Below are 27,520 nucleotides of genomic sequence, written 5' to 3' on the forward strand. Positions count from 1 at the left end.
GAGGTTCAAGTCAGGGGGAAAAGAGAGAAAGAACAATAGGGGGAGGAGAGGATAGGGGAAGCAGCCAACTGGCTGAGATGATTGACGGGAGAAGTCAGAGAAATAGAGTGGTGTCCTGTAGATTAAGGGTCAGTGTCATAAATTGACGTCTGTCGCGGCGTCTGGGCCGATGATTTGGCAACTTTTTCTCGCTCGCGCAAGGTGGAGACGCGCCGAGCACCGGACGGCCCGTACGTCATTCCCTCTTTCACGTGGGGAAGGGAATACACTCCAACATTATTATTAGACGTATTTTATTGAACACCGTATTATTGATACTGTCAACATGTAGATATGTCTATGGCTACATGACTAGTGTAATAAAAAGTCCGATATGATGAGGTCGTCATACCTCATAGGTATGACTGTAGAAACAACGAAGTCCTCGGATAGGGTTGTGCTCACGCACAGAAGAGCGATGACTCAAACACAGTGTGTCAATCATAATGGAGATCAACCAACTGGGCTCCATGGCATGGGAATCAAGATCCTGCTCTTCATCGACTGAATAAGAGGTACCGTTCGATGAACCGTGTCCGCCCAGCCTTCAATACCCCAGGATTGCTCACGACGAATCTTGCGTTCCTCCAAATTAGCAAACTGCCAGAGATGGTGCACCGTGTTGAGATCGCCAATCTGCACAAACCAAGCACCGACACCCTCCATAACCTCGCGGCGAGCCTGTAGTCCTTGGCGCCAGTGTGTCTCCCATTCCAAAAGATTGCCTGGGTGAAGGGTGTAGGATCGTAGTTCGAACAAACCACCGAGACGACGAGGAGGAGTGGTCGGCCAGAAGGAGAATTCTTGCATGAGCGATGTCTCCTTGCTCTTGATCAGGGATTTTAGTTGTTTGTCAAACTCTCGGAATTCGGGGTGCTGAGAAATGTTGTGAAGGGAGTCGTGATAACCCGTGTAGCGCTGGTACTCCCAGATATGCACTAGCCAAATCAGCATTCTGGTCCATGATCACTCTCTTGCAACAACCTACCAAATGTGTCGTTGTCTCCAACCTGGGTGCGCCAGCTGCCGACCAGGTTCACCTTGTTTTCTTCTAGGGATGCCATGCGAGGGTACCATTTGCCGACCAGGTCCACGTACTCATCAACCTTGTCGGGCTTGACGTCGTGAAAGACAATTGAGTGAACGTATTTACCACGAGCAATAACCTGCGAGAATGATCGCTCAATGCTCTTGTCGAAATGCTGGCCTTCTCGTGTCCCGTAGATGAGCGATGACAGAGGTCCTCGCTTTGTGCCATTCTCAGCCGCGATATCTAATTGTTCTTGCTCTTCTATATGTTAGTCAGTCAGCACAGCTTCACCAAACTTTCGAAGGTAGGCACAAGTTAATCATGGCGTAACGCCCTCGCATTGCTCACAGACGGAGCAGTGGGAGTAAGACAAACTCACGGGCACGATCACGAAGGGTGTTTGCGACAGACTGACTCTCTTGCTCTTGTCTCTTCTTGCGGGCCTGCTCTAGACTCTCGCGGAATTCCTTCTGGCGCGCGTCAAATTCGGAGGCATTGGTAGGGGTAATGTCACGGATGGATGGGGCACGGTTCTGGGCGGAGGAGGTGCTGAAGGAGCGAAGGGCAGAGAATGCGGGGGAGGCGCGGAGCACCTTGGAGGTTTGCATGTTGTTGTTGTTGCTGTTGTTGTCGTTGTTCGTAATTCAGAAGACAGGGATGAACGACAATTAAAAAGAGAGAAAACAAAGAGACAGTGGAGAAGGAGAGGAAATCGGGATGGTGGCAGTGAAGGATAGGATGGTTGGGTATTGGGTAGGATAATGTCAGAGGAAGTCGCGAGAGACCCGTGTGGTAGAGAACGAGACCGAGACAGAGACAGAGACAGAGGCAGCTGCGAGTGGCGGAAATTGGAAGCTACCACTAAGCAAAGTCCGGGGTAGAAGCAGCTGGCTCGGATTGGGTGATCCGACTGCTCAGATCCAATGGGATGAGACAAGCGCTGGCCAATGATGGACAGAGTATTTAATATAATGGTGTGTATGCTTGAGAATAATATGATATGAGTTGCGTGGTGCAACGGTGGACGGATAAATGAGTCGGGGTAAAGAAGAGGAGAAGAGAGAAGGGGCGTGCATTGGCTAGTTATGTATGGCTAGGCTTAGTAGACTCGCAGTGTTCGGTGTTAGAGCACGGAGGCGGGAGCACGTAAACAGGTGTCTAAACAGTCCACTAACGTGGGGTGCATTAGGTGTTACTTAGCACCTGCTAGTAGACATCGGGAATGATCTCGGCATGTACTTTTCACTAGTACGAGGACTTGCCGATCGACGACTGTTGATTTATTATTGCTATGAAAACCACCCTTCATCCTCCTTCAGAAGCGTCTGGGGAAGTAATGACGTCGGGGCGGAGGCCAACTGGGGAAGCTGGCGGATCATGTGATGTCTTCAAGCAATTAGGATGCGCTAGCCATTTATGGTAACTGGCAGCATGGAAGCTCTCTGGTTGGCTGTGTGGCAGCCCACTTCTATCCGATGTTCACTGATCGATCTGATCGTCATATCATTCTTCGCAGTTTCGACAGGCATTACTTGAACACCTTCAGTACTTGGAGTAACACAGTCAACGAATTGAGAGGGTACATCGAAGAAAAAGCCATAACACTCTACAATCATCACACTTCATCATATCATCATCATGGCCGACAGACCGAATCCCCCATTAAGCTACGAGGCATCAGCCACCACCACCCATCCTCACGTCGGCTCATCATTGCTACCTGAAGTAGTAGCCTGTCTGAAGAACTCTCGATACGTACGTTGCCATATATCGTTTCTTATTTGATCTGATATCTCGGTGACTTAGATCCTAAACGACCGCTAACGATCGCAGCTCCATCTCGCAACATCCGACGGCCTCACCCCCCACGTCTCGCTCATGTCCTACACCTACCTTTCCTCCACGCCCTTCGACGCCTACCCCGTGATTATTATGACCACAAACCCCTCCTCTAAAAAGACTCTCAACCTTTCCGCGAACCCGCGTGTGTCGTTGCTGGTGCACGACTGGGTGTCGCATCGACCACCCACCCGCGCACCCAACGGCCGAGACGGCTCTCCACCACCCGCCGCAACCCGCTCTTCTTTGGCAAACCTACTCTTGAATCTAAATACAAGCGCGCTGTCGAGTATATCAACTACCATCACGGGCAGCGCACGATTCCTCGAGGTGGGCTCGGAAGAGGAGAAATGGTGCAAAACCCAACATCTGGAGAATAATACATTCGTAGCTGCGCCTGGAGAAGAGATTCCGTTTGGGCAGCTGCGAAGAGGCAGTGGAGTTGCCGAGACGCCTATGATTGATGACGATAGCCGGGTGGTGATTGTGCAGGTGCGAGAGGGAAGGATTGCGGATTGGAAGGGTGGTGTGAGGGATTGGCAGTTGGTTCGGGAGGCGCCGCAGATCAACGGAGTATAATACGTAGGCTGTATAAGTAAATAGATTGTCCAAAATCAACATTTATGTAGAGTTGTATTCTTGCTTGTATCAATATTCAGGAAAATGAGATCACGTGTTGGAGATTGAGCTATCGTCCTGCGGAGCCGCAAGCTCCTCTCCGACTATCACAATTCCGATTTCCCAAACGACACGACTCGCAAAACATAAAAAGCAAGCATACAGTTGCAAGAACATAAAAATTGCCAACAGAGCGTATAGTACGCTCACTCTCCATCATGCGCCTCGCCCACCTGCACCTCCCAAATATAACACCGTTCAATACGGTATCCCAGCTCCAACAAACGCTCACCCTCCGCCACCTCGCCTACAAAAAAGCCATCTCCCTTTCATCCTCTTCAAGCTCACCCTCAGAACCACAACCCGACCCTACAATAATTACATTCACGCCGAACCCCGTCTACACTACCGGGCGGCGCGACCTACCGCCTTCAAACACATCGTCACCCTCCGACCAACTCCCGAGCTTGGAACTATCATTACCGCCGTCATTGGAGCCTATTAGGCATATACTTGACCCAAACGTACCATCTACAGCAGAAGGCGGAAGGAAAGCGGAATATCATCCCACCCTCCGCGGTGGACAGACTACATACCACGGCCCCGGACAATTGGTCGCATACACAGTCCTCGATTTGAGGCGGATGGGATTATCGCCGAGATGTCATATTAGTTTGCTGGAGAAAAGTGTCATTGATTTACTGGCGCGGTACGGTGTGACGGGGTTTACGACAAGGGATCCGGGGGTATGGGTCAATCCCCCCATACCGGCCCGGAATGAGGGCAACGGAGGGAAAGAGGCGAGAAAGATTACGGCTGTAGGCGTACATCTGCGTCGACACATAAGCTCCTTTGGCGTCGGGCTCAATGTCACGGATGAACCGATGTGGTATTTTAAGCAGATTGTTGCGTGCGGACTGGAAGGGAAGGAGGCTACTAGTCTTGCGGGACAGGGCGTGAGGTTTGATTCTCAGAAAAATGAGGAGGTAATGAGAGAGGTTGCGGAGGGGTTTGTGGATGCGTTTGTGAAGAGGTTCGAGGTTGATTTTCCGGCTGATAAAGACGGCAAGAGGAGGGAGGGGATTGAGGAGGTGTACAATATTGGGGTTGAGGATGTAATTTCATGAGAAATGATGACGATTATGATAGATAAAAGTAAGTATAGATTGTATAATAGCAGAGACAAAGGACATTAGCCACCAAGGTTGGAATATCATGACACGCCTAATCGAGCATATAAAATGACAGTAACAAACATATTAGTATATTAGTAGTAGAAGAGAAAAGTAGTTCGTCGTCAAGAAGGTATCACCAGATAAAAAAAAAGATGCTTGAGCCGATGACACTAGCCACTCGGTCCGCGCTCTTTGTTGGGTATGAAAAGGCTCCTGTGGGGATAAGCCATGCATACATCGCATCTGCATGCATGCAGGCAGGCATGAATCGTATCATACGTATTCGCGACAAGGACAACGCCGTTTATCAATGCCAACTGAACTCCGTAAATGGTAACCCTGTAGAAAAGGGTGTAAAGTCGATGTCGAAGCCGAAGTCGAAAGTTGAAGTAAAAAGAAAAATGTGCATGAATCGAAAATCGAAAGGTAGATGCGAAAGTAGCCGAAACTGCGAGCCATGTTGAATCATATATAGTGATCAAAGCCGAAGAGACTCAAAATTAAAGAATAACGCATCCGCCACTAGAGCTGCCACTAGCTGGCTTCACTTCTAAAGCCACCTTGGCAGCTTCATAGAACGTCTCGCGAATACCACGATTCTGAACAGCCGAGCACTCTACTCATTGTCAGCATAGCCCTCTCAAAGGAGGGAAAGGAGAACAAACCCAGGTACTTAACAGCCCCGACCTCTTTGGCCTTTGCCAGTCCTTCATCGAATGTAACCGCCTCCGGATTCTCATTCTGTTCTTCGTCCTTGCGCAAATCGCATTTGAGTGCTGTTAGAACCATCTTTACGCCAGGACAGTTTTCATGGATTTCGGCCATCCATTTGGTGGATACGTTTTCGAAGGAATCTCGATTGTCGACCTAAACACTATCAATGAGAGAGCTTCGAGAGGAGACAGGGGGACATACGCTGAAACAGAGCATGATCACGTGTGTATCTTCATAGGAAAGTGCGCGCAAACGGTCGAATTCTTCTTGTCCGGCTGTGTCCCATAGAGATAGTTCCATATGTGTGTTGTCGACGAAGATGTCTGTATGTACGGTCAGCGTGTGCGCGCAGCGCGTGGCGAGTCATAAATACCATGAACATAGTTTTCTAATGAGCGATGGATTAGCTAATAAATTTTCGATTTCACCAAGGACAAAACTCACCAAAAACCGTCGGTTCGCTTCACATCGGTTATGTTAGTATAATGACCACCAGATCAATGCACAGAGTCTACATACTAAACAGTTGGGAAGAACCTATAAGATGGTTAGTGACTTCACTCAAGAACAGACAAAAATACCAACCCTCTAGTAAACACATTCAAAGCCGATGTCTTTCCGCAAGCTCCATCTCCACTATCCATCAATAGCATTATTAGCACTGTGTATCGAGCTGTTAATGCGATTCTCAAACTGTCTACTCACAGAAGCACCATCTTCCGCTGAACAACCTTTTGCCGGCCACAGAGATTCATCTTGATGGTATGCGATACCCCTCGTCTAATCGGATATCCAGTCAAATATGGGAGGGTAATGGACGGGGTGAACGACAAGCTGGAACGAATCGCGACTGAAGGTCAAGCGAAGAACGTAGTGCGTAGTGACGAAAGAGAGCGATCAGATGACAGCGCAGGGATTTCGCAGGATCGATTGGAGGCAGACTATGCCTCCACCGGTATGTACGGGAACCAGGGGGCGGCGCTTGGAATCAAAACACGGGGGAGAATGCGGGTTTGGCCAATATAAGCCTCAATATGTTCGACGATCGGTATACCAAAAACAAGTATATAGGCGATTGTCGCAACAAATTTTCTGTTGTAGAACGAGCGGTTTGTACGAGTCAAGATTGCGAACAGGGAAGCGCTGTTAGGATGAGAGCTTGAGATGTTAATTAGCAAGTAGCCCGGGCTAGACTCGACTGGGAATAGTTGGGGCATAGAAGATGTCATAGTCTAGCCTCAGGCCGGTTAGCGCAGAAAACAATGACATTTGCGCCCCACGATGCGGGACGTGCCGAATAGCTTCACTTGACAAAAGAGATGAGTAGTATGATTTTGAATAGTTTTGGATGCGGGAGGTGTCATACAAGTAGAATCGAACTTGAGTAATTTACACCTGGGTTTGTTGTGATGCATCATGGAATGTCATATTCCGCTTAGAAAGCATGTCTCAATTGCAAAGATAACTAAGCGGATTCTTATAATCCGTGTAACTACCATCTATACTATATATGCGGTTTCATTCATCACAAATTGTATGATCTAGTTGTAGCCATTTTACCTATTTCTTTCTAAGCTAAATATCAAAATGCACCTCTCTGCACATACCTGGATGCGCCCCGAGCCGCTCGAAACAACTCTCCAACGCCTCAGCACTCTCGGCTACACAAGCATCGAACTCGAAGGCGAACCATCCCTTTACCCCATTGAGCCCACCCGCCGTCTCCTCGCAAAATACAACATCAAATGCTGGGGCACCGTCACCATCATGCAAGGCACTCGTGACCTGACCGCCGCCGATCCGCAACAGCGCCGTGACACTATCCGATACATCAAAGATGTAATCTCCTTTTCGTCAGCTCTAGGAGGCGAGATTGTAACCATCGTACCCGCCCTCGTCGGCAAATTGGTTCCAACAGCCTCTCCGGAAGAGGAGTGGACATGGGTCGTTGAAGCACTACGTGAAATAGCTCTCTTCACGAGCACGAACCATCCACGTATCAAGCTTGGTATCGAGCCCCTCAACCGCTTTGAGACGTACTTTTTGAACCGCACCGATCAGGCTCTTGCACTCATCGACCAAGTTGACAGTGACCGCTACGGAATTGCATTTGATCCGTTCCATCTCGCCCTCGAAGAGAAGGATATGCTATCCGCAATCCGGAAATGCACATCCCGAATCACAGACTTTCATGCCGCGGATCACAATAGACTGGCCGCTGGAGATGGGAGATTTGATTGGAATGAGATTGTGCAGACCCTGAAACATAGTGGGTATGATGGTGCTCTTGCGGTTGAGTGCATGCCGCCCGTCGATCGTTCCCCGGTTGGCAGATATGGTTTGGAACAAACGGAGAGCCTGAAAATGAGTACTGAGGTGTCACCGGAACGATTGCAGTTTATCATTGATCATGGATCTGCGTTGCTTTCGGATGAGTATTATACTTATTTGATGAGAAAGTCTGCAGAAACACTGAAGCCTTTTGTCTGAAGACTTATGCGTAATGAGCAGTCGTGTATAAATTTTGTTAGAAAATATAGATTTCAACCCCACGACTAGGAACATGCTTTTCATAGTAAATAATCGCTTGCTAATGTAGAACGTGCACATAATTAGTACGCCTCTTGCTCCTTTTCGACATTTCGTCGCCCCCGCTGAAGCCGTTCAGACAGATCCAGTTCACCAGCACGTTTGTTAATATTCGACAAGAAAGCTCCTTTACCACCTTCTTTGCTCGACCGAGCGCGAGCTGCTTCGTCTGCTTCACGCTCGGCTTTCTCTCGCGCATCTGCAGCTGCTAGACGACCAGCTCGCACTTGATCCAAGTCATTTGCGTTTTGTTGCATAGCTGCCAGTTTGGCTGCTCGCTCCTCTTCTGCAGATTTAGAAGATGCTTGTGTTTCGCGCTGTGTAGGCGCCGGCCGTGAGTTGTGGTGCCATGTCCGTCGTCTGTCGTTTCGCTCATGGTCTCTGTCCCGATCCTGCCGGGGAGAGCGATCGCGTCTTCGCGGCGGTGGGGAATATGATCTTTCGCGGTGTACACGGTGCTCGTGACGAGGCGACCGAGAGCGTCGAGATGCGTGTCTGGATGGAGAGGGAGAACGTCGGGAGCGCGACTGTCTCACTGGCGACCGAGACCGAGAGCCTGATACGCTATCTTCACGTCGTCGCCTATGTGTTCGGTCGTCGTCATAATCATGTCGCCTTGAACGATGTCGCGATCGTTTATCTTCGTCATCTCGATGTCGGTGTCTGTGACGATGATGTCTGCGTTCCTTCTCTGCAGATCCAGTCTCTTTCTCCGCAGCCTGCATCAACTGTCTCCTCCGCACGGGGTCATTCATCATTGCTTCGTATGCAGCCTGCTCCTGTTTCTTAATCGCCAGCATAGGGTCCTCCCTGATCTTTGCAGCCGTATCCCTCGCCGTATTCGCATGCTGCAAAGCCATAAAAGAATCCTCCGCCGCAGCCTTTTCCAGTTTCTGATTCTCTGATCCTTTGATCAACCCATCAATCCTGCGCTTTCCCAATAGATATCCTTCCATCTCCTCAGTCGTTCCGAGTTGTCCGCTGGAAGGACCCGAATACATCCAGTCGACCCGATTTAAACGCTTTTTACCGCCAGCGGCCTCTTGGAGTTGTTGAATCTCGAGCATTTGTCGCTCTTCCTGACGCTCGCGCATCATCTGGTCGATGCGTTTGCGCTCTTCGAGCGCTTTCTTTTCGGCCAGCCATGTTCGTTCCTGGTTCTTTTGCAGAACGGGATTCCAGCTTTTCTTCAAGTTGAGATCGCCACCCATGATGAGAGATGTCGAGTCAAAGAAAAGTGAGTTAGTTTGATGTGTGTTGCGTTGTGAAGTTTTGGCTCTGCACTGGAAGGTAAAAGTAGTGAGTGGCGCAAATGTTGGTGGCTTGGGTGGGGACCATTATCGACCGCTAGTCTATATCAGGCTAATACAATAACCCTACGCATAAAATTATAACCCTAAAATATGTCCTTGTTCGGTGTTTACATCCTCGAATCAACCGGCTACAATCTCTTCATTATTGGATTTAAGAGTTCCCGGATCTGTATGCGGAGCTAGAAGAATCGGTATAATGTGTGTTGGCTGCAACTACTCTGTCAAGGTAGTCATAGCTAGGTATTAATACTGTATGACTCTGACTAAACCTAGTCATCTCGACCTTGGTGAATACATATCGACTCGTCTGCCATACGCCAAAGCTACAGCGGATTACATACTTCAAACCAATCGAGGCGCCCCGGCGTACGAAACTGGTTTTTGCAGTCAATACGAGGAGACTTGATTCTTATCCGAAAACACGCGTCACGGAAATGAACCCACTGCTACTGAAACATTTGGGAAAACTCTTCTTCGGGACTGGAAAGTGACCGTATTCCTGGAGCATGAATCAGTACTCTTAGAGCATTTTCGAGATCAGCTACCATGGTCAGGCTATGAGCTAGATAAAAACGCAAACCAGAACGCGCAAGCTATACGAAGCCTTCACAAATCCGCACGTTATGTGAGAGATGCTCAGGCTTTGTTTGTATTAGTAGCAAGAATTAAAATTTTGATATACTCTTTGAAAGGTGTTGTAAAGTGTAGACGGCCGGATTAACAATCCGAAGCATGCGTGGTCCGTGCGTATCGAGCTGCGGAGTAACAGCAAGAGCCACTCACATGCCGTCACTTCACAGTCTTTATTTATCGAAGCTCTTCACTCTGGACATCACACTTATCTTTTTATTGGTATCTTGTCGCCAGAAGAGCATCTATTTTGACATCACGCTGAACATTTCACACTCGGCTGGCCATGTCGGACGACGATGATTTCATGCAGGACTCTGGGGAAGAGGAGTAAGCTCTACTACTCATGTTGACAACCACAGCTAAACGGTCAGGTACGACTTCGAGTACGAAGGCTCCGATGAGGACGACTCTGGCGACATCGGTATCGAAAACAAATACTACAACGCGAAACAGATCAAGGCAGACAGCCCAGAAGAAGCTATCGATGAGTTCTTAGGCGTACCAGCACTGGAACAAGACAAGGGTGACTGGTAGGTTATGCACGCGGCTTTTTCATGACCCAAATATTGACCATTGATTAGGGGATTCAAAGGTTTAAAACAAGCTATCAAGCTTGAGTTCAAACTGGGGCGATATGATGATGCGAGTTTGCAGATACCAAGATTGTGTAGTGACGATTCTGACAAAGTAATTTACAGGCAATCGAACACTACCGCGAACTCTTGACCTACGTCAAATCGGCCGTCACACGGAACTACTCGGACAAGTCGATAAACAACATGCTCGATTTTATTGAAAAAGGCTCGGATGATGAAAAAGCATACCATTGCATGGAGGAGTTTTATCGTTTGACACTCAAGACATTCCAAAACACAAACAATGAACGACTGTGGCTCAAGACAAATATCAAACTCGCAAAGCTGTGGCTGGATCGTAGAGAATTCACACAACTTACTAAGAAGCTGCGAGAGTTACACCGGGCCTGTCAGCGTGAGGACGGTACAGATGACCCCAGCAAAGGAACATATTCGCTTGAAGTATATGCTCTCGAAATTCAGATGTACGCCGAGACGAAAAATAACAAACGACTCAAAGCGCTCTACGAGCGAGCTTTGCGGGTTCGGTCGGCTGTTCCACATCCGAAAATTATGGGCATCATTCGCGAATGTGGAGGAAAAATGCACATGAGCGAGGAGAATTGGGAACAGGCACAGAGCGACTTTTTTGAGTCATTCCGCAACTACGACGAAGCCGGGTCGATGCAGCGAATCCAAGTTTTGAAGTACCTGGTGTTGACTACAATGCTTATGAAATCGGACATCAACCCATTCGACTCTCAGGAGACGAAACCATACAAGAACGATCCACGGATATCGGCCATGACAGATCTGGTTGATGCGTATCAACGAGATGATATACACACTTACGAAGAGATTCTACAGAATAATCAGGACGTACTGGCAGACCCGTTTATTGCCGAGAATATTGACGAAGTCAGCCGCAACATGCGCACTAAAGCTGTCATCAAACTCATTGCACCTTACACCCGGTTCACGCTTAGCTTTATTTCAAGACAGATCAAGATTTCTGTATCAGAGGTTCAAGAAATTCTCGGGTTCTTGATCATGGACAAAAAACTCAACGCCAAGATCGATCAAGAAAATGGCACAGTCGTAGTCGAAAGCTCAAGCGACTCAGAACGTCTACAGGCTGTCCGCGAATGGTCCTCATCGCTCAAATCCCTCTGGCGCGCGGCACTCAATGACGGCGAAGGCTTCAAGGTCGACGAATCATCCCTCTCGCAAATGGGGACCATGCAATCCTCATTCCAGGCGGCGGTGGCAGGATTTGGCGAGGAGAGTCGCTCGGTGGGTAGAGGCCGAGGGGGATGGAGGGGTAGAGGAGGATTATCAGGCAGAGTGGGAGTAGCTTAGCTGAAGCTTAGCATGCTACATCATAGAGACAGTGCGGTGCGATGAAACGCGTTAATGCAGCATGATAGACGAATGAACGAAATGACACACTTATGTCACGACACCATATGTAAAACTACTATCCAAGAAGCACGTAGACTCGAATCCTAGTGTCCAAGAATATCAACCGTCAGGTACATGTACCTAGGTACATGATTCACTAGTACCATATCAGTCTCATTAGGTATGTATACATCTACAACTCATCAGCCATTCAATAATCGGGCCGTAAGCGAGTCTTTCATCGCTTCGATACTTCCGTATTACGTGGATTCGAGTAACGTGCCGCTCAAGATTCAGGGAACAAGCCTGAACGATATGCATTCTCCACAAATTCCGAGCTTCTTGACAAGTCATAATATCGTACTTCATAAGCCCCACTGAACTCAAGATCGACTGGACAGGGTTACAAGGCACTTGAGTTGGTCATCGTACTACTACGGAAAATTATCTACGGAGCACGTAGATACATAGATTGTCCCCACTCCGTGGTAAAAGGTACATAGCCCTAGCCCTAGTTGACCTAGTTTGACTGACGTGGCTCTATGTACTGTAAGTAACTATGGAGTACATGTACATGAAGTGTTACTCTAGCTTTTTAGTCTGATATAAAGTTTTCCTCGGCGGTTAGAAGATTGTTAGTTGTGTATGCATGAGATTGGTGATTGTCACGTAGTTATATATTTTGTCTCGGATCGATGACGCACTGATCAACCTTCGAAGTTGGAATGGGTGACAATGTCTTTTATGTTGGGCTGTCTACGAATATTGATGTTTTATCCTGTATGTACACGGCTATTCTTGAAGTTGTCTTCTCAGCTTCACGATTGTCTTTCAAGGCGACTGATAATTGAAGATTACTCGGTGTAGTAAAGATCTGAAATACCTAGGCAGAAGGCAGATCTCGGTCTTTCTTGAGACATTGATCTCTTCTCGGCATGCGGTGAGAGCAAGAGCATGTAAACTAAGACAAGGTAACTATCGGTTAAGTCGATTCTGCACGATACAACAGCAAAGAACCTCCATTCCCATCACCATCTCGGGACCTATGTTTCACCTGGATGAATACGTGTAAGTCCTTACTTCAGATCTTGCTTATTTCAATTCATTGAAGACGAAATCATTAACAACTCAAGTGAAAAGAGTCAATATATAACTGCACGCACTTCAAACATAGTACCCTCGAATCGGATGTATCATGTAGTCCATTTCGCAATCGTCGAATGGGAACACCCATCTCTCCGTTCCGATATCTAACATTCGTTCCGATATCTAAAATTCATTCCAACGTCACCTACATGTAAATGACATACATTTGGTATGTAGTAGTAAATAGATCTCGGTGAAAAGTTCAAAAACTTACTATGTACAGAGACAATTCGAAGATTAGCTATCTCTCCCCTGTCTGCAGCTAATTTATATTCGGCCCAGACGAATCCGAAACCCGGATTTAGCCTACATCCATGGATGCAAGTATACAAGAATATTCATTTCGAATTACTTCTTTGTTATTACGATCCGGGCGATCGCACAACCAATTCATCGCCAAGCTCAGGGCCCAGGCGTGACAGTTATTGGTCTGTATAGAAATCATGTGCAACCGCGGTAGGACCGATTAATCATCTTGATTTCTTGGGGAACGGTCTTTGCTCATTTTGTATCACCAGTCAGGCTTGTCGGTTGTGTCAGATATAGAGTCCGGTATGATAAAGATATTCTGAGTCATCGATGGCTTAATATATCTAGTTTCTTGAATTAAATAGGGATCAGACTCTGACTAGAATTACGAGACCACTGGTGATGTCCTGGATTCGATAGGATGGGTCGTAGGACAGGTGTGATAACACACGTACCAGGATCATCTGTGAGAATCCGGAGTCTACTCGCCAGACAAGAATTGCCGGCATTGCAGTCCCCAGGTTTGAGGATCGCGAAGACGCCATTTGTAGGGTCCTGTATCCGTATGTGCTGGAGGAGCTATGACTCTCGCCCAAGTGGCCTTCATCGGTGAACTTCGATAGAATATTGCATATTACATGTTCATGCAGGCTGGATTGCGATAGTTACCGAGTATGTCACTGGGGAGGTTCTTGATCAGAGCAGCTTGATCATACGGTGTTTCTGAAGTGATTCACGAAGACGAAAAATAATGTTCAGAGATGTCCGCATCAGATTAATTTGTTCGGCACTCTCGCCCGAATGGATCGTATAATACTCGTAATTACAGCGTAACGCATACGCTAGATGAGTTTCCCCGCCATGGGCTCCTTCCGTCCTTCCTCCGTTTCCCCTCAGATGGATGAAGTGTCTATTTTCTTTCCAATCCTTCTTTTCTTCCCTGTAGTCTGGTAGGGCCGTCTGGGTTGAAATTTATACTGAACCCTGGTCGGAAATGCAATACTGAAATCTCGGCATCGACGCGGCTGGCAGCATCTACAGTATTTTTCAGAGGACCGTGTCTGTACTGTAGCATTGACCTTCGAGCGCGTATCTCAGCTGCGTCCGAGCTACCCTTCTGCTACGTACGTACGTATACTTCCTTGCTGTGTGATATTGAAGAAAAAGCAACGACAACGTTCATCAAGTAAGTCTGTTCTTTCATTGATTCTCATCGTCCTTATTTCTTTTTCCGTGTTCAACTTGCCAGCTATCAAGAGTCAACATCTTTCACATCACCCCCGCACTCATCACGGGCCTTGCTGTCTCGGAACTGTCGCGATCTCCAATTCTGCTATCCTTGTCGATTCCACACACACCACACAGAACTACGTCAGACTGCCCGTTCAGCCTTGTTCGTCTTCACGTATCTTGACATTGTCTCTCCTTGAGTCTATCTACAGCGTCGCACTTGTGTATCTCGAAGTTGTGGGGAAGAACTTCCTCCGGCTGTGCGGTTACCTGCATGACATACCGAGCACTCTCTGGTCAACAGTTGGGAAGACGTTGGAAAATTAGAACCAAACAGATCGACCAGGCCCGTAAAGCTAATAATTGATTCGTGTCTTGCAGAACCTCGAAAGTGCAACAAAAAGCACCACCATCACGGCGAATGTTATTTCTGACTCGGCGCCGATATAATTGCGGTGGAATTACGGAGATACAACAGCAAATCAAAGCGAGAAAGACCATATCAATTGACAGTACTGTTTTCAACGGTGAATCGTGTGCTGCATGAAATTTTTAGTTGCGTTTACAACAATCCAATCCTCTCCGACCAAGTGCCGAGTGCCGCCGCTGCGTTTGGGGCTCGAAGCTACGACCAAGCAGGGATACAGTTACTCTATTTGAGGGACCGTCCTGCAAAATTGTTGGCTTGATCAGCAGTTCTAGATTCCGATCTTCCAACGCCTCCGCACCACGGTCCGGCCCAGTCCCACACCGGTTCGCCATTATTTATTGTTTAAACACCCTTGAACTTGATGATGCTTATTTGAGGTGGGCATTCCCCACTACCGTATCGTTTTCTTCAAAATGAAAGAAATGAACTGTCTGACAGAACATCATGTCGTTTGTAGTCGCTTCTCGGTTCAGATCACCGTGGCCGACAAAGAACGAAATCAGTACTAATGCGATGCAAATCTCTGACACATCTTTCGCTCGAAATACTTTAGAAAACCAGTTTTTCCGTGGAGGATACAAATCGCCTTCCGTCGGACAACCCTCAACGTACGACACCCGTTGCAGTTCGGTCTCGTATCCTTTCTTCAACATTCCTGTCTATTCCAATCCTCGTAGATACGCCATGGAGCCGTTGTCCCGGGAAGAGCTGGAGCGTTTCCAGAAATTGTCAAACGATTATGAACCCGAAGTACAGGTTAGGCTCTTTAGAACAACTTATGCTGTGTTCGTCATTGACATGATTGATATCGCAGGGCTCACTGGTATCACCCAAGCAATCAAGTCAAATCATCTCCGCCGAGTACTCGAATGCAGACCCTACCTTTGTAACAAAGACCAATGTGCGTATCGCCATTTGCTTGTAGTGTCGTTCGACTGACCGAGTTTACATAATAGGCCCTCGCCGTGACGCATCCTTTTACGCGAACCATGAAAGGAGATGGGAATTGTGGCTGGCGAGGKAGGCTAAATTTCCTTCAGCTTGAATGTTAATCTGATTGGTGTTGGCCAGCGGTTGCTTTCGGATACTTCGAGAACCTCTTCTTCCTTCGCGACACCATAAAAGTCCAGTCAGAGCTTGCGCGAATCAAGTCGATGAGCGCTCTGCTCGATCAAGTCGGCCATCAAGAGTATCTGTACGAGACGTTTGTTGACGCCACAGAAGAGACGTTTGGTCAAGTGATTGATGCGATTCAAAAGGGCGTTCCGGATGAAGGCTTTCTCGTGGAGATTTTCAACGACTTTAGTCAATCCATGTCCATAATCACCCATTTCAGAGTGAGACCGCCTTCTCATTGGTGAAGAGCGCTTACTAATAGCTGCAGCTTCTTACCGGTGCATGGATGAAACTGAATCAAATGCGTTATCAAGCATTTTTATCCACGCCCGTCGACCAATATTGCGCCACACGGATCGAACCCGCCAAAACCGAAATTGATGAAGTCGGCCTTCAAGCTTTGGTGGACAGTGTTATTGAGGGTTCCGGCATTGCCGTTGAGATTCTCTACCTCGACCGAAGTCAGGGCGATGCGGTCACCCCACATCTTTTGACGCCGAACCGACAGAGCTTGGCTACAATCAAACTTCTATATCGTCCGTAAGTGTCGCTATGTCGCATTTGCAGGCTAAGTGTTAGTACTGAGAATTGATAGTGGACATTATGATATTTTGTACTCGGCGGAACCTACTGTTCACATGTCACCGATAGTCAACCTACAATACGGCCTGTCGACAGATTTCAGCTCTTGGGATAACAGCGCTCTCGGCTTCGATGCTAACCCGAGTTTAATGGCGATACCAGGTCTCATGATGGACCCATCTGCATTTCCCTCAGTGTCCAGTCCGATGATGGCTTCTCAGCCGCCTCAATTCTTCCCGTCTCCTCCACAACATGAATTCTATTCTCCATCTATCAGCCCTCCGGTACCTTCTACCGTCTCCTCCCCTGCTCCTCCGAGCCTACCACTTAGTCTACCTACGACGAAATCATCGGATGGCCCACAGATCCGGCTAAATCCGTTGGTGATGAAACCGAATTTGAGCCATTCACTTCCGGTGACTACTCCATTCAAGAAGTGCGTATTGTATATGATCTTGTATTGTTTTATGATAGTCCGAGCTAATATGTCACAGCTCACCATACAATCAAGCTCATTTCCTCAACTCGGACTTCGAGCCTATCCATTGGGAACCGAACGAGGGACGGAAATAGACGACACACTATATACTTTGATTCGGAAAACGGAATAGAAAAAAGGGACTATAGTAATGTCACAGCCAACTCAACATCGAGACAAATGGCCGTCAGCAGGCTACTCCGGGACTCTGTTCGACTACTCTTACGACGAACAAACGAATTATGCTTTGATTTATGTGACAGCGCTTCAGCATTTGTAGTCTTCATCCATTCTGACGCAATCGAGAGATAGTCCTCCTAGTTTTGTTAGATGTACTCTCGCATTTCTCATTATTTTCAATGCAGTCGACAATCTTATTCTCTTCCTACTGTCGCGTACCTGATGTTATGAAATCGCATCCTGCTCGGTATTTCATCGGTGGCTTATGTCTTTTCTTCGTCAAATATGATTTCTTCTATGGATATCTAATTTTAAATAATAAGGAATGCAATTTTTTAGTTTCTCCTGATGATGATATTCTAGAAGGTGTGGACCCTGGTCGACGGGACCCACCAGTCAGCTAGCTAACTTTACGCGCTTCTCCTGAGCTTACGCAGCCTCAGCGCATGTGATTTGTACGTACTCCTTTTGTAGCCTTACGAACACTGCCTGGAGTTCTTCATACAATCTACACAATATTTTCGATTATCAATCATACCTTTTCAGTCTGACTATGGACTGCGTATGACTTTACCTGTCCCAACCCGGAAGATATGGAAGCTGAGATGCAATGTTAGTACATACTCCCGACCGGGTCCCCCGCAAATTCCATCATTGTTTACATTCTTTGTTGACTTGCTGTCTACAGGACTGAGATCGATGTCCCAGCACGTCTTCGACGCGCAATACTACAAAACGATGTCTTGCTGGTCAAGCGCATCATAAAGAACAATCCGGCTTTTTTGGTGAATCCGGATTTTGAGGATGGGAGTAATACGTCGCTGCATTTGGCGGCCATTAAGGGGCATTTTGAAATCTTGGTTCGTCTTTACCCGGGCGAAAGAGTACTTGACTGGTTGTTAATGATTAACACTTATTGTTGGTGAAGAGATTATTATTGTCACTTGGTCATGATTCCTGTACACCCAACATCGATCGCACAGGCTATGATTCAGCGCCCGGCATCAGCCTCAACGTCGACTGTTCGACAGCTCTACATCTCGCAGCCGCCCATTCTCATCCGAGCTGCGTCGAGTTACTCTGTCGTATGTTCCCACATACAATCGACTGGAAGGACAACGAAGGTCGCACACCGCTCATGTTAGCCGCGCAAAGCTCAAACCCCAGCCATGCGCCCGTCAGCACGAATAGTTCCGCCCATATCCCTCCTCCAACGGGCCGGCGACCCCGCGCAGTGTCTACGAATTCGGCAATGGCGTCTGAAGATATCGCTACTATTACGATATTACTTTCGTACGCTGCCTCGGTGATCGCGACGGATAATCTGGGGAATACAGCGCTACATTATGCTTCTGCTTGGGGAAACCTCAAGGCTGTCCGGGCTCTACTTGCTGCTGGAACACCGCCGTTGTCGCCAAACAAAGCGATGCATACACCACTCGACTACTCAGTCACGAAACAGGCGGCACAATATTTCCAGAGTATCGTGAATGAGTTTGAAAGCAGCACCAGATCGGATGATACGAGAAAGAGCTGGTCGTCGGATCACCAACAACAAAAAAAACAACAACCTAGCCTAAAGCTGAATACAGCAGCGGTACGAGCCATCGCGACACCGCCGGATGAATCCAGAGCGGGCGGGACTCGAATGCTGGGATCGCCCATGTCGTCGCCCATCAAGAGTAATCGGAGTGTAGAGCAGAGACAGCAGATGCAATACCCATCTCACCACCAGCATCAGTCAAGTAATACGTCGCCTGTGAAGAAGAATTTCGGTGGGTTGAGGCTGGTGATTGATACAGAAAGTGCGGAGTACGCGGACTTGGATGATGTGCCTTCGACAGCGAAGAGGATTGAGAGGCCGTCTATTGATGAGCCGCGGATGGTGCAGTCGTGATGTTTCTCTACTTTGCGCATGGACATATCGTTTCGAATTATAGCGTGAGTTCGTACATACTGAATATACAACATAGAGAGAGTGTACTGAGTTGTAAACTATTTTTGACTGCAAAGTGGATCAGCGAATGGCGGGACTCCGTTTGAGCACCGTGACGGCGTCATCGTCTCCGGATCGACGTTACAATACGTGACGCGTACGGCTAGCCCCGTGTAGACAGATCCCCGCCCCGATCATCGCCCAAGTCCAGCCATGATGACAGTACCTTACAGCGTAGTAACTCCGTAGTTACACTTACACATGCTCTTACAATGACTAGCAGTTGCAGATGCCAACCTGGAACTTCCTTCAATAACTCCACTAGTCAGAAACACTCATCTTTATCTCTCCTTGTTTCTTCCTGTTAGCACTTCGATCTGTTCTTCTGCGTGTAGAACACTCGCGTTCTGTTCTTCGCGTCTTGTTTTGTTTGGTCCCTCCATGGAGTCGTCATTGCATCATACCCGTCCTCTGCCATTACCGTCGCTGTGAAGGAAGACCGATCGACAGACACAGATGGGTTCATTCACCGGCTATGTTGTCATCTACATTCTCGGCGGCGTCACATTTCTCCCTCTCCTCGTCGTCCTGCTATTTCTGCATGCCTATCTCACACTCAAACCGCCCGTGAACCAGGACGATTCGTTATCATCATCGTCAGCTGCGGCTACCGCGGTATCTAATCAGCAAACCGGCACGACCGATAACAATGGTAACGATATCAACACCGACGAAAATAAATTACATGGCCGAAGACTGAGTCTAATATCGCGACCGAACGATGACCAATTCAGCCTCAAAAGCGGCACCGACGTCCTCGCGGAAAAGTTTCAGCGTGTCCACGAAAACGATGTTGCCGCCGGCTACTTTGCAGTATGTCGTGAATATGTACCTGGAGGCGTGAATGGGAAACCACCCGAGAGGACAACACCTGCTGGGGAAGTGGTGGGTACAGAGTCTCAGAGTCCGAGTGTGTATCAGAGCATGTATCGGAGTATCTTTGAGCGCAAGACGGCTTCTGCGAGTATTGAGCCGGGGAATAATAATGGAGGCAGGAATTTTAGGAAGGCCAGGAATGTGTTTTATATTGTTCTCAGGTTTGTTCTTATCCAGTCTCGTCTCAGTGGGTAAAAGGGAAAAGCTGACGGATTAGACATGGTCATTTGATGCTGTACGACGACGAGCAGCAGATTGAGGTCCGCCATGTGATTTCTCTGGCACACCATGATGTGACAATTTACGGCGGCGGAGAGGATATCCCTGAAGGAGAGTTATACGCCAAACGCAATGCCATCTGTCTAAGTCGAAGGGAGGATTCAATTGCCGATCTACGGGGACTTACGCCGCCATTCTTCTTGTTCTGTCAAAGTCAATCTGCCAAGGAAGATTTCTACCATGCGTTGTTGAAGAATCAGGAGAAGATTCCGAACTCGCCGAATTCTCCGCCGTCGCCGCAGTTGTATGATGCCAAGGATATTGTCAAGTTGGTGCAGGATCTTCACGCGTCTGAAGATCATCTACAGACTCGATGGATTAATGCGTTAATTGGAAGATTATTCTTGGCGATGTACAAGACTCCAGAGATGCATGAGTTTGTTCGGACGAAGATTACGAAAAAGATCTCACGAGTCCCGAAGCCGAATTTCATCTCGAACATTGCATTGCGAAAGATAGACATGGGCCAGGGCGCGCCTTCAATCACGAACCCGCGACTCAAAGATCTGACAGTTGATGGGGACTGTACCGTGGAGACCGATGTAAATTACAGCGGCAACTTTCGTATCGAGGTTTCGGCAACCGCTCGTATTGATTTAGGCCCTCGAATCAAAGCTAGATCGGTTGATCTTGTTCTTGCAGTTGTACTCAAAAAGCTGTCCGGCCATATGCTAATACGCTTCAAACCACCGCCCAGTAATCGAATCTGGTTCTGTTTCGCTACTAAGCCTGACATGACCATGACTATCGAACCCGTTGTTAGCACCAGACAAATCACCTACGGCATTATCCTTCGTGGTATCGAAAGTCGGATTCGAGAAGTGGTCGAAGAGACGTTGGTATTTCCTTACTGGGATGATGTTCCATTCTTGGATACGGCATCTTTCCCATTCCGAGGTGGTGTCTGGCAACGAGATATTCCCAAGAATCAGGACAGAGTCGAGATTCCTGATGAGTCGGAGGCGCGCGATGATTCTGAAGAGTCTGCAGACGCTATACCAATTGACACATTGAAGACCAAGGATGAGCGGAGTTGGAGTACGCCTGATTTCGTCAAGTCGAATCCCCCGTCTCTCAGGTCTAGTAAAAGTTTCAAGTCTATGCCTGTCGACTCTCCGATCGATGAGGTTACTGGTGCTTCTTCATCGGTAGACAAACGAAGCAATACCTCGCCAATAGATAGTATTCGAACGCGGACCTTCTCGAACGTTGCAGAGCCCGTCGTGACAGCCGATCATGGAAAGGCTGATAAGGCCGAGGGCGATTCTCCCAGGGCTCACAGGCGGAATCGGTCGAAACGAGATGCAACAAGTTCGATGATTGAGATTAAATCCCGCTCGCAGTCTAACTCAGTATCAAGTACACCGTACGGATCACCACCGAAAGGAGGTTCTTTGGATGCCGCTACGTTCGACGAGCCAACAGACTCGATATTTAATGAAACACTATCGACCCGCGAACTTGGAAAATCAACGCGGCCTAGTTCGTCTAATTCAGATGCCATGGCTAGCAACGTTTCTTTGACTCCCTCCACGACTAGCGAAGGAACCAATTTTAAAGGAAAATTCGAGAGCATCAATCGATCATTCAGCTCGGTATCTTCTGACAAACGAACTACAACTATCGCCGCCATCGGAACGGCCACTGCAGCAGCTAAGAAATGGGGCTGGAATGTGTTGAACAAGGCTGACCAACGAAGACAGCCAGGTGATTCAGGCCCTAAGCCAGGAACACCGGAACATCCCATCGGGCGGGGAAGACCGCTTCCTCCTCCAGGAACACCACTGCCACCACCAGAGCGTAACAGTTTTATGTCGAATTCGATCAGCATGCCACGAAGGAAACCCGTCCCACCACTTCCGGGACAGATGTCAGAAGAGAGAAAGGAGGATAAGCGACCCGTACCGCCACCGCCTTTGCCGAAGCGAAAGAGCGTACCGTTGAAAGATGCCGATAACGTCGGCTTCAGTGACGAAATTCTTGTCGTCGAAGCGCCGCTAGATTCAGAACCGAATAGTCCTGCAGTAGCAATTGCTCCCCCTTTGCCGCCAAAGATACCAGTGACGCTACCAGCGGATTTGCTCGTGTCCTCTTCGAAGTCGGAGGATGCCCAGGTCGATAGCCAAGATAAGACGACTGACAATAACGTGGACGAAGACGATGATACTCCCTGGGACTCGGGCTTTGAGCAAATATCCGGCTCTTCCGAAGACATCGACACCTCCTCAATAGCATCAAAGACCCAGACTAAGCCCGCATCTACTACACCGGATACCGAAACGATCGAAAACCCCGATAACAGCCGCACGCAGTCTCATGAAGACCTTCTCCTATAACGACGAACAATACCCTACTGACGAGCATGTCAAATTACTCACACTCTACTGTCCTTTTCTTAATGCATTCATTTGATCCAAGCACATAGCAGACCAGGTCATCTGCAGCGGGCGTTTTAGGTGGATGGAAGAGCTTTGCGGCGTTTGTACGGCTTAGTTCTTTGCCTGATACAATCAAATTATCAACTCTATAATCTGTAAATATCTAATGGATATATAGGTGGTAAAGAGAGTACGTAGTACATAGAGCATAGCCCATGCCAAGACCGGGTTAAAGCACTGTGATTGGCTCCCCAGCGGAGCAACGGCAACCCAGGAACGTCATTTCTGCTGGGAATCTGTCTGCCTGTCTATTATCTTCTATATCCATTATCGTTCTCTTGACAGGCGTCAATCTCACTCATTGCTTTGGTTGCACTGCGACGTTGTTTTGTTTTGTTCTCTCTTTTGACAATTCACATTTTAAGGAGGCAGCTATTGTGGCGGCGGCGGCACTAGACCCGTCTATCTATCTAGGTCGATCGAAGCTTGCTTTGCTCTCCCGGACCAGAGACGACAACGCTCAACCCCGCGCTTGTGCACCTTTCCCTTTTTTTCCCTTTCAGATCGCAAGGTTCGAGGGATTGAGTATTCAAGATGAGCAGGTATGTTCATCTCTCCATTTTGCTAACATGGTCGTTCTTTAGAGGAGAGCAATTGCTGATTTGTTGTTTGTTATCGTTGACAGAACCGAGGCCGATCTGGCGGTTAATATTCGCAAGGCGACGAGTATTGGTATGTCCTTTCTATCTCTGTGATTATTGGCAAGTGAATAAGAATATGTGCTAATGGATTTTGTGTGTAGAGGAAACCGCGCCGAAGAGTACGTTAACTCCTGCGTATCGAGTCTATTTCCGCGCCTGTCCGGTCTGACTGACGTGCTTTGGTTTGGGTGAATAGGAAAACATGTGCGAAGCTGTATTGTGTATACATGGGACCATAAATCATCAGCCGCTTTTTGGGCGGGTATGAAAGTGTACGCCTACACTCACCCCCTGATGCGAATGCTTGTCAAAGTGAAGGCTAATGAATGCAGACAACCGATCCTTGCAGACGAAGTGCAGACTTTCAAAGCCCTAATTACGATACACAAAGTCCTCCAGGAGGGTCATCCGATTGCGATTCGCGAGGCACAGACGCATGTCAATTGGCTGGATAGTTTGATGAGAGGTGTGGCTGGGGAGGGATTGCGAGGTTCGTTTATACCAATACAGGATGCATTCAAGGGTGCGGCGCATTGCTGACGAGGATGTGGTGATAGGATACGGCCCGCTGATTCATGACTATGTCATGTTCCTAGAGTCGAAGCTCCACTTCCATCGCAATCACCCCGAGTTTAACGGTTAGTGTTTGGTCATGTCTGGTCGATTGAAAAACATGCTGAGTTTCCACGAAACAGGTCTTTTCGAATATGAGGAATATATCAGTTTGAAGACGATCAATGACCCGAATGAGGGGTATGTCTGCCGAATTGTCCGATTGCGTTGATATTGAGACTGACCAATACAGTTACGAGGCTATTATGGATCTTATGAACCTCCAGGATCAAATTGACTCGTTTCAGAAATTGATTTTCTCGCATTTCCAGAATGGAACGAACAATGAATGTAGGATATCGGCCTTGGTGCCTCTGGTTCAGGAGAGTTATGGAATCTATAAGTTCATTACCAGCATGCTGCGAGCAATGCACACGAGTGAGTATGCCCCAAAATGTGTGTGGACATGGTAGCTGATGTTATTCAAGCAACCGGTGATGACGAGGCTCTCGAGCCGCTCCGGAGTCGTTATGATGCCCAACACCATCGCCTTGTCCGATTCTACTACGAGTGCTCAAACCTGCGCTATCTTACAAGTTTGATCACCGTACCAAAGCTCCCGCAGGATCCTCCCAGCCTTTTGTCCGAAGAAGACGAACGACCGGCACTCCCAAAGCGGCCAACCAACGAGGTTGAGCGCGAATTTTCACCMCCGCCTAAGCCCGCCGCTCCGGAGCCGGAACCCATAAACGACTTTTGGAACAATGAGGCTCGACGCCAGCAAGAGGAGTTTGAGGCGGAGCAGCGACGGTTGCAGCAGCAATGGGAAGACCAGCAACGCCAACAGATGCAGGCTCAACAGCAGGCGCAGCGCGACTTTGAGGAACAGCAGAGACTTCAAGCGGAGCAGCAACGACTCGCTCAAGAGGCGCTTCTTCGTGACCAGTATGCGCAGCACACTCAGGGTCGAATGGCGGAGTTGGAGCAGGAGAATCTCAATGCCCGTGCACAATACGAGCGGGACCAACTCCTGCTTCAGCAGTATGATAAGCGAATGAAAGATCTCGAGGAGCAGCTGAACAACCTCAACAACAACTTCAATCTCCAGGTCAATTCCAAGGACGACCAGATCAAAGCACTCCAGGAACAGGTCAACACGTGGCGTTCGAAGTACGAGGCTTTGGCCAAGCTGTACTCGCAGCTGCGACAAGAACATCTTGACCTGCTACAGACCACCAAAGCTCTGAAACTCAAGGCTGCATCTGCCCAGGAGGCCATCGACAAGCGTGAGAAACTCGAGCGTGAAATGAAGACCAAGAATCTGGAGCTTGCGGACATGATCCGCGAACGGGACCGTGCCTTGCATGAGCGTGACCGTACAACCGGCACCAACAAGGAAGAACTAGAAAAGTTGAAGCGTGAGCTGCGGCTTGCTATTGAGCGTGCAGAGAACGCAGAGAGACAAAAGGGATCGGAAATTTCGTCCATGTTGTCCAAGTACAATCGTGAGATGGCGGATCTCGAGGAGGCATTACGCGTATGTCTTCCCTTGGATATGACGATAACTTTATCCGACGGGATGCTAACTGATATAGAACAAAACGCGTGCTTTGGAAGAATATACCTCCAAGCGCGGCGAGCTTAGTGAAGATCACGAACTTGCTCTGCGTGAGAAGGATGAGGAAATTGAAGTGTACAAGTCTGGCATGGAGCAGGCTTTGATGGAACTTGAGGAGTTGAGATTGGTATGTCTTTCCTTCTAATACGAAAGCCTAAACTAATTTCAGCAGAGCCAAGGAGACGTGGATCACGCGCTCGACTCTCAAATCGACGAAGTCCTTCACGGAACAGTGGCCAAGATCAACGACATTATCGACTCGGTGCTGCAAAGCGGTGTCCAGCGTGTAGACGATGCCTTGTACGAATTAGAGTCTTCGATGCAAGCCGGTAACCAGAGCGCTTCTCCTGCCTACGTGCTGTCACAGGTCGAAAAAGCTTCTGCCTCTGCTACGGAATTCTCTACTGCTTTCAACAACTTTATCGCCGATGGACCGAACAGTTCGCACGCGGAGATCATTCGCACAGTTTCTGTATTCTCTGGCTCGATTGCCGACGTACTGAGCAACACTAAGGGTCTAACACGTTTCGCAACTGATGATAAGAATTCTGATCAGCTAGTCAACGCTGCCCGCAAGCCTGCCCAGGCCACCATTCGATTCCTCCGTGGCCTGCAATCATTCCGTCTCGAAGGCCTTGAGCCCTTACAAAAGACCGACGTCGTCATTAACAACAACCTCGAAGTCCAGCGCGACCTCCAGACCCTCTCCAAGTTTGTCGACACCTTCGCCCCCAAGGGCAGTAAGCTCAGCACCTCCGGCGACCTGGGCGATCTCGTCGACCAGGAACTCGAAAAAGCCGCCAACGCCATCGACGCTGCTGTCGAACGCCTCGCCCGTCTCCGCAAGAAGCCTCGCGATGGGTACACCACCTACGAACTCCGCGTCAACGATACCATCCTGGAAGCCGCGCTGGCCATCACCAACGCCATCGCCGAACTCATTAAAGCCGCCACCGAATCCCAGCAAGAAATCGTCCGCGAAGGCCGCGGCTCCTCGTCACGAACAGCATTCTACAAAAAGAACAACCGCTGGACCGAAGGCCTAATTTCAGCCGCCAAAGCAGTCGCCACATCCACAAACCGTTTGATCGAGACCGCCGATGGCGTTATTTCAGGCCGCAACTCCCCCGAACAACTCATCGTGGCCAGTAATGACGTAGCAGCCAGCACGGCCCAATTGGTGGCCGCATCACGCGTCAAAGCGACATTCATGAGCAAGACACAGGAACGCCTCGAGACAGCCAGCAAAGCCGTCGGGGCCGCCTGCAGGAGTCTCGTGCGCCAGGTCCAAGCCATCATTGCAGAGAAGAACAAGGACGAAGGCGAGTCCGTCGATTACGCTAAATTGAGTGGCCACGAATTCAAAGTCCGCGAGATGGAGCAGCAGGTTTGTCCCCTTTTCCTAATTCAAGATGTTATAGATAGACAGTGGCTAACTAGTACAGGTCGAAATCCTTCAACTCGAAAACGCGCTTTCGCGCGCAAGAACGAGACTGGGAGAAATGCGCAAGATTTCGTACCAGGAGGACTAATCCAACCCATCCCCTTATCCTCTCTTCATTTGGATGTTTTGTTGTTGCGTCTCAGCTCTCTGTATTTGCGTCCTCTCGTTTCGTTCTCTTTCTATGGTTTCTATATGTACAGGAGATACTTTTTGTCTATCGTTTATATTGAGTCTCAATGTTTCATTTTCTTCGTCGAAGGGTATGTTGTATGTTTGATTGCGTAAAAGTATCTATAACCATACCTGCCTATGGTATGGAACTTCCAGATTGTATTTGTG

The 27,520-nt window shown here is 48.4% G+C and overlaps 10 protein-coding genes across 10 annotated transcripts; 7 read left to right on the plus strand and 3 right to left on the minus strand.

Moving 5' to 3' along the window:
* Nucleotides 1-492: 492 nt before the first annotated feature.
* Nucleotides 493-1,677, minus strand: BHQ10_008842 (uncharacterized protein; the record flags this gene model as incomplete). The annotated part of the gene is made up of 3 exons (XM_040881692.1): nt 493-977; nt 1,028-1,330; nt 1,449-1,677. The coding sequence occupies 3 exons, from the start codon at nt 1,675-1,677 to the stop codon at nt 493-495; spliced, it is 1,017 nt and encodes a 338-aa protein (XP_040737344.1).
* A 1,030-nt stretch (nt 1,678-2,707) lies between these two features.
* On the plus strand, nt 2,708-3,487 carry BHQ10_008843 (uncharacterized protein; the record flags this gene model as incomplete). The annotated part of the gene is made up of 2 exons (XM_040881693.1): nt 2,708-2,824; nt 2,903-3,487. 2 exons carry the CDS (start codon nt 2,708-2,710, stop codon nt 3,485-3,487), a joined length of 702 nt encoding a protein of 233 aa, XP_040737345.1.
* Nucleotides 3,488-3,744: 257 nt separating this feature from the next.
* BHQ10_008844 (uncharacterized protein) lies at nt 3,745-4,653 on the plus strand (the record flags this gene model as incomplete). The annotated part of the gene is made up of 1 exon (XM_040881694.1): nt 3,745-4,653. One exon carries the CDS (start codon nt 3,745-3,747, stop codon nt 4,651-4,653), a length of 909 nt encoding a protein of 302 aa, XP_040737346.1.
* A 548-nt stretch (nt 4,654-5,201) lies between these two features.
* On the minus strand, nt 5,202-6,170 carry BHQ10_008845 (uncharacterized protein; the record flags this gene model as incomplete). Its single annotated transcript, XM_040881695.1, has 8 exons — nt 5,202-5,317; nt 5,367-5,568; nt 5,617-5,738; nt 5,789-5,803; nt 5,860-5,876; nt 5,935-5,952; nt 6,001-6,051; nt 6,121-6,170. The coding sequence occupies 8 exons, from the start codon at nt 6,168-6,170 to the stop codon at nt 5,202-5,204; spliced, it is 591 nt and encodes a 196-aa protein (XP_040737347.1).
* Nucleotides 6,171-7,002: 832 nt separating this feature from the next.
* On the plus strand, nt 7,003-7,905 carry BHQ10_008846 (uncharacterized protein; the record flags this gene model as incomplete). Its single annotated transcript, XM_040881696.1, has 1 exon — nt 7,003-7,905. The coding sequence occupies one exon, from the start codon at nt 7,003-7,005 to the stop codon at nt 7,903-7,905; it is 903 nt and encodes a 300-aa protein (XP_040737348.1).
* Nucleotides 7,906-8,027: 122 nt separating this feature from the next.
* On the minus strand, nt 8,028-9,215 carry BHQ10_008847 (uncharacterized protein; the record flags this gene model as incomplete). Its single annotated transcript, XM_040881697.1, has 1 exon — nt 8,028-9,215. The coding sequence occupies one exon, from the start codon at nt 9,213-9,215 to the stop codon at nt 8,028-8,030; it is 1,188 nt and encodes a 395-aa protein (XP_040737349.1).
* Nucleotides 9,216-10,233: 1,018 nt separating this feature from the next.
* BHQ10_008848 (uncharacterized protein) lies at nt 10,234-17,252 on the plus strand (the record flags this gene model as incomplete). Its single annotated transcript, XM_040881698.1, has 10 exons — nt 10,234-10,277; nt 10,322-10,480; nt 10,639-11,818; nt 15,543-15,737; nt 15,796-15,882; nt 15,938-15,989; nt 16,053-16,318; nt 16,366-16,637; nt 16,693-17,115; nt 17,174-17,252. 10 exons carry the CDS (start codon nt 10,234-10,236, stop codon nt 17,250-17,252), a joined length of 2,757 nt encoding a protein of 918 aa, XP_040737350.1.
* Nucleotides 17,253-18,424: 1,172 nt separating this feature from the next.
* BHQ10_008849 (uncharacterized protein) lies at nt 18,425-19,234 on the plus strand (the record flags this gene model as incomplete). The annotated part of the gene is made up of 1 exon (XM_040881699.1): nt 18,425-19,234. The coding sequence occupies one exon, from the start codon at nt 18,425-18,427 to the stop codon at nt 19,232-19,234; it is 810 nt and encodes a 269-aa protein (XP_040737351.1).
* Nucleotides 19,235-19,789: 555 nt separating this feature from the next.
* BHQ10_008850 (uncharacterized protein) lies at nt 19,790-22,824 on the plus strand (the record flags this gene model as incomplete). Its single annotated transcript, XM_040881701.1, has 2 exons — nt 19,790-20,370; nt 20,427-22,824. The coding sequence occupies 2 exons, from the start codon at nt 19,790-19,792 to the stop codon at nt 22,822-22,824; spliced, it is 2,979 nt and encodes a 992-aa protein (XP_040737352.1).
* Nucleotides 22,825-23,460: 636 nt separating this feature from the next.
* BHQ10_008851 (uncharacterized protein) lies at nt 23,461-27,269 on the plus strand (the record flags this gene model as incomplete). Its single annotated transcript, XM_040881702.1, has 11 exons — nt 23,461-23,468; nt 23,552-23,598; nt 23,669-23,686; nt 23,764-24,057; nt 24,125-24,205; nt 24,263-24,320; nt 24,373-24,557; nt 24,608-25,656; nt 25,715-25,864; nt 25,910-27,124; nt 27,183-27,269. The coding sequence occupies 11 exons, from the start codon at nt 23,461-23,463 to the stop codon at nt 27,267-27,269; spliced, it is 3,192 nt and encodes a 1,063-aa protein (XP_040737353.1).
* Between the last annotated feature and the right edge of the window lie 251 nt (nt 27,270-27,520).

This window comes from Talaromyces amestolkiae (genome assembly GCF_001896365.1).
Source record: "Talaromyces amestolkiae strain CIB chromosome Unknown scaffold21.1, whole genome shotgun sequence".
NCBI classification, from domain to species: domain Eukaryota; kingdom Fungi; phylum Ascomycota; class Eurotiomycetes; order Eurotiales; family Trichocomaceae; genus Talaromyces; species Talaromyces amestolkiae.